This window comes from Tupaia chinensis, unplaced genomic scaffold (genome assembly GCF_000334495.1).
Source record: "Tupaia chinensis unplaced genomic scaffold, TupChi_1.0 Scaffold139234_1, whole genome shotgun sequence".
Lineage (NCBI taxonomy): Eukaryota > Metazoa > Chordata > Mammalia > Scandentia > Tupaiidae > Tupaia > Tupaia belangeri.
The window spans coordinates 92,606-98,806 of record NW_006199123.1 but is presented as its reverse complement, the minus strand read 5'-3'; the positions used below and the strand labels follow the sequence as shown (position 1 = coordinate 98,806).

General features: G+C 35.7%; 1 protein-coding gene across 1 annotated transcript in view; it reads right to left on the bottom strand.

Annotated features, from left to right (window-relative positions):
- LOC102492241 (zinc finger matrin-type protein 1) overlaps positions 1-5,911 on the bottom strand; it is a 70,734-nt gene extending 64,823 nt beyond the window's left edge. Inside the window, exon 1 of the mRNA XM_027765675.1 lies at positions 5,812-5,911. Coding sequence (XP_027621476.1) covers positions 5,812-5,911 — 100 coding nt within the window. The remainder of the gene's footprint in view (positions 1-5,811) is intronic.
- Positions 5,912-6,201: the final 290 nt, after the last annotated feature.

The window sequence follows — 6,201 nt, the reverse complement described above, 5'->3', positions numbered from 1 at the left end:
TTTAAGCCACCGGGTCCGGGACTCAAACCACGGTCGACTACGTGGGAGTCCAGCGACATAGCCATTACGCTAACTGCTGGTCCCCCAAGACATGATATTCTTATACCACAATCCTAAATTAACCAGTATCTTCATATATCTACTTTCAGTCTCTTTTTCTTAATGAGAAATGTTTACATAAAAAGCTGAAGTCCCCTTTTACCAACCCTCATCCCACTCCTCACTCATTGCCTTCCCTTCCACACTCTTCACAGGCCACAACTATCAACATTCTGGTCTGTATCCTTCCAAACCATTTAAAAAATATCTACATACACATTTATATCCATTTCTGATGTATAGTACCAAATTTTTTGAGGTAAGTTTTAATTCAAATTTACAAAGTCATTGTACTATGTGAATCATTCTGTAGCTTGATTTTCCCCCCCCCTCAGCATGACTTTTGAGATCTTTCTATTAATAACGTGGCTCTCTTTTGTTGTGTTTTACAGATATATACTATTTCATCATAAGAATTTTCTGTTTTGTTCCTGACAGGCATTTAAGTTGTTTCCAATTTTCAGCTAGTACAAAACAAGCCATAATAAATATCTTGGGACATATTTCCTGAGCATACATACATGCAAGTAAGATTACAAAATAATTTCATTTTAATTTTTCTTTCTTTCTTTTTTTTTTTGAAGAGATGTTCTTGCTGTGTTGCCCAGGCTGACCTTGAACTTGTGACCTTCCTAACCCAGTTTCTCAAACAGTGGGACTACAAGGTATTACAGGTGTGCCCATCTAGAATTACTAAGTATTTTTAAATTTGTTATGAAGAGACTTTAGAAGGAACAAAGGGATCTGGTTGGTCTCTCTTTAAAACATGGTAGTGACAGCAGGTTGTGAAATGAATACCCAGGGCAAAGAGTAGAGAGGAAGGTCTGGCTTGTAAGACATGTCATCCCATGGGCTCTGTACAGGTATGGTTAAGGACAAATCATTAGTATACTCTCTGAGGTTCCTATAGTGCCGTATATATGACAAGTGTGCAATATATTTTCTTGAACTATAACCTTAGATTCTTATGAAAAAGATGTTGTCCCTACTTACATGTAGAAGTAAAAAGAGAAAAATTTGACTAAAAGCTGAAGGTTGGCCATTTGGAAAAGTTGAGAGGAATCCCTCCTACATAGGATAAACAAAGCAGCAGAGACCCAAAGAAAAGTATTAGGTCATCAGAAAAGACATGACATATTTTCCTATGTTTGTTCTATGCAAGAATGCATCATGATTTTTCCAACAACCCAATATATAGTGCCAAAAAGAAAATGGCACAAAAAAAAAAAAAAAAAAACCATGAGAGGAGCATGAGAATTTACACATCCTACAATGAACATGCATTATCTTTTAATTAAAGAAAAAAAATCACCATTTGAAATTTTATTTTATAGAAGTAATTCATGTACATGGGTAAAACAAACCAGATAGCACAGAAGAATATATAGGGAAAAAATGATCTGAACTCTGAAACCCAGTTCTTCCAGAGGCAATCAGTATAATCAGTTCTTTAGGGATAATTTCAGATGCATGTCTATGTACATGTAAGCCTGTATTTGTGTATGTGTATGAAACCCTTTATGTGTTTATAAACAATAGCATACTCTACATGATTTGGCCCCGTGCTTTTTTCATCTAAGATGGTAAAACTTATCTCACATTCATACATAAAGATCATCATTATTTTATAGTGTATAGTATTTCATTAATTTTTTTTGTTTATTTTCTTTCTTATTTTTTACAATTAAAGTATGAATTTATTTTGATACAAAAACTTTTTGAAATACATAGTTTTCCCATTACATGTATTTCCATGAGCTTTTTTTTGAAACATTTTTTCTTAATTACATTCATTCTTAATTAATTAATTAATGTAATTAATTCTTAATTACATTAATTCCCTGAGCATTGTCACACCATACAAAATGTGATTTCCCATCCAGAATATACTGCATAGTGGCTTAATCATGCATGTTATTGCCAATAATTTATGATCTCTAGCTTCATATATATATTTCATATATATATTTCTAGCTTCTTATATTTTCATATACACACACACACACACACACACACACATATATATACACACAGAGGGTCAGAAATAGGGGTAAAATTATATATACATATATGTGTATATATGTGTGCATATATAATTATATAATGTATATAATATACACATTATAATGTGTATATATGTATCTTTATCTCATGTAATTATATGTATAATGTATATATGTATATATAATTTTACCCCTATTTCTGACCCTCTGCCCTTTCCCACCCTCCTCTCACACTATTTCTGGTGTCTACAGTTGTTTTCCATTCCTTTCCCCCACATTTTATTGATCACAAAATTTCTTAAAATAGTAGGTACGTTACCTATCAACAGCTCAAGACAGGACAAAAATGCTTAAAACTGGAAAACAAAGCCTAGAAGAAAATCAGCTATGTTTTAGTCAAAAGTCATAAAGTGCTATTTCACCAGTTCAGTCTCATGTACTTTATCTTTTGTTGTAGTTCGATCTTCCAGATTAAATTCTGGGATATAATATTCAACTCTAGACTTGTCCCTATGATTAAATTGGCCATTTTCTTAGTTTTTGAACTCTTATTTCTATGTCTTTATTTAATTTTCCTGGCATAGCACTCCTTTGAGAACTTGGAGATCTAGTCTGGTGTTAGTAAATTCTTTCAGGTTTTGTTTATCTGAAAATGTTCTTGTCTTTTCTTCCCATATGAAGGATAATCTTGCCAGGTACAGTATTCTTGGTTGAAATTGCTTTTCCCTTATCTCTTTGAATATATTTTCCCATTCTTTCCTCACTCACATTGTTTCTGATGAAAGATCCGCTGTTAGTCTGATGAGATATCCTCTTTTTTTTAGAGATATCCTTTATGATAACTTGCCATTTTTCTCTTGCTGATCTTAGTATCTTGTCTTTGTCTATGGTTTTGGTCAATCTGGCTATAATGTGTCTTGGAGAAGATCTTCTTGGGTTGATTTTATTTGGGTCCTTTGTATTTCTTGGTACTGAATCTTTGAGTCCCTCTCTAGGTTTGGAAAGTTTTCTTGCAGGATTTCGTGAGATAGATTATCAATGGCCTTATGAGTCTCTTTGCCACCTGGAATGCCAATTATATGGATGTTTGGACATTTGATGGTATCTAGTATTTCTTGAATATTATTCTCACTTTTTGGGGGCAGTTTTCTCAGTCTTTGTGGTGGATTTTTCTAGGCTAGCAATTTTATCTTCTACACCTGAGATTCGATTTTCTGTGTGATCTAGTCTGCTTTTTATACTTTCAAGGGAGATTTTGACTTCCTGTATTATAGCCTTCATCGCTAACAGGTCCATTTGATTCTTATTTAGAGTGTGTATTTCCTCTTAGATCTTGCAAGAATTTCCTCACCTCCTGGAACTCATCAGCCACTTTCTCCTGCCTCTTCTGCAGTTCATTGTCTCTCTTCTCTTTGATCTCTGTTAACTTTGTCATTATGAATATTCTACATTCTTTATCAGATATTGGCATGATTTCCATTGAACTGGCTATGGATGAAGAGGAGTTATTCTTTTCCCTTGGAGGAGAGGTGTTTTCTTGCTTTCCCATATTTCTTGTGACCTTGTGGTGATTTCTAGTCACCTGATGGATGATGTGTTTCCTCCAGTTCTTGAAGTTCAATCTGAGTGTTCAGGAACTTGCAGAAGGAAGTGATCTGGAATCTCTTTGCCATACCATTTTTATCCCTTTGTGCAACAGATTCAGTGGGTATTGAGGAATATGTTCACCCTAATAGTATTTGGATGTTTGGCTATGGTGCCCTTAGATCCATTTAAAAACATAGTAAATGGAGATTGAGGAGCAGAGTGATGAGATAAAAGAAAAAAAAAGAAGGAAAAAAAAAGAGAGAAAGCAAAAGCAAAAAAAAACGCGTGATGCACTAGTGCACTGCACGAAATCACTAGTTCTCAGGAGCAATGTTGGAGTCTTCATCTGAAGGCCTTCCCCTTGCCTCTTCACTCGAGTTTGTGGGCTGGAAGTTTAATTATCAGTAGAAAAACCTTCATTTCTCTTTTTTCCTCTGAAATCACTAGTTCTCAGGAGCAATGGTGGGGTATTCTTCTCATATCCCATTAATTTAATCATCCTCTTTTGATTGTTGTTTATTTTGTAGTTTGTATTCATCGTTGCAACAATGCTGCATTCAATAGTCTTGTCCATATACCTTTCTACACACGTGCAAGTATATCTCCAGGACAAAAATAAGTTCTTGGCCATAACAAACAAACAAACAAATATCAAAAACAAAACAAAACAAAACATAAAAAACTAGAACAATCAGTGGATGACAGAGAAAAATAGCAAAGTTTATGTGATGAAATAATGAGGGATACAGCACCTGTACTTAGAGATAAATTTTGTTGTGACCTTTGCCCTAACCTACGCATATGATGCAGAAGTCTTTAAGGTAATTTAAGAGTATATTTGTGTATGGAACAAAGTTGAGAAATACGTGGTCTGTGCTTCCCTGTCACAGCAGAAAATTGAAGGACAGGGAAATAAGCTAAGCACAAGGTTTGTTGAGAGAAAAAGACAGGTACATTCCAAAGACAAAACAGAGCAGGGGGGCCAGTGCCAATGGAGGCAAGCCAACCTGGTCTCCTTCTCCAGGTCCCCTTTTATCCTTTGTTGTTGTTGTTAGACCCTTTGTTCAGTGGAAAATATGTACCTTAAATTCTCCTCCAGCTTGCAACTTTTTAAAAAAGAATTATTTATTTATTTATTTCCATTTGTTATTATTATTATTTAATTTGACTAGATAGAGACACAGAGAGAAAGGGAAAGTGAGAAAGCAAGCTGCCAGGTCTGGCACTCGAACCACCATTTGGTCATGAGGGAATCCAGCACCTTTAACCACACCTGCCAGCTCCCCAACTTGCTACTTTTTATCTTTGTTTTTATTTTGTTTTGGGCTGGTGAATGCTACACAGAAATTCTACAGGCCCTCTTTAACCCTTTGTTTTCTGGTATCCTAACCAACACTTAAGAAAAGTATAATTGTCCCTTAAAGGTAGAGGTGTGTGGCTTATCAGTTATACCAAAATGTTCAGTTAGCCTCATCCTAAGTAAGCCTTACATCTGGAGCTAGTTTCACCATCTTATCACCAGCCAGTCAATACCTACCTAACAAATAATGATATTAACTAATTTTATATTGCCAAATCTCCATACTTTCCATTTTCGCAGAACCAGTGGTAAGTTTTTAATAATGAAACTAATTTCTATGCCAAGTCACAATATCTGAAAATCTCCACACTACTTTAACCTATAAAGTGCCAAGGGGATGGAAACTAATGTTTGTTGTGTGTCTACTATATGCCAATAACTTTACCTATCTTATTTTGTTTAATCCTCATAACAATCCTACTTGATAGGTATAAAAATTCCCACTTTACAGATGATAAAATTGAGCAACTCCCTTAAACTCAAATATCTAGTAAATGGTAGAGTCAGGACTATAGCTTGGGTTTTTTCTGGAGCAAATTCCCATACTCTGTTCATAATCCCATACTGCTATCCTAAGGATTAAGCAATACTTATTTTATAAATGAACTGGCATGGAAAAGATTGTAAGCTATAAAACCTATGCTTGGCTTACTCCTAGAAAAGGTGCCTAAAAAATTCCAGGTAGTAAGGCTTATATATACATTTGAGTTGTCCTTTACCACAAGAAGATTTATCTTCTAGCATCCTTGCTTTAGCACTTACGTATGTGGTCAAATGAGTACAGCTTTTCAGCTGCTGCTTCCTCAGCTTCACTGACACTGAAGAAGTTGATGTAGGATACTGTCAGCTCTTTTTTTTTCATCTTGTCTCAAGCCTGAAGCTCAATTCTGCAGCATAATAAGAAGAAAAGAATAAATGAAGATTCGTAGATTAAATGGCTCTCCCTGAATTCAGGGAGCAGTCTCAAAACTATGACTTAGGGGAACCAGCAGTTAGCATAATGGTTGTGTCGCTGGACTCCCACGTCATCGACCGCGGTTCGTGTCCCGGACCCGGTGGCTTAAAACTCACACCGGGCGCGTGTGCATGCGTGCCCAAGATCCCGAGAAGGAGAATGGAGGAGAAGGGATTGCGGCGTGACCATCCCCCCTG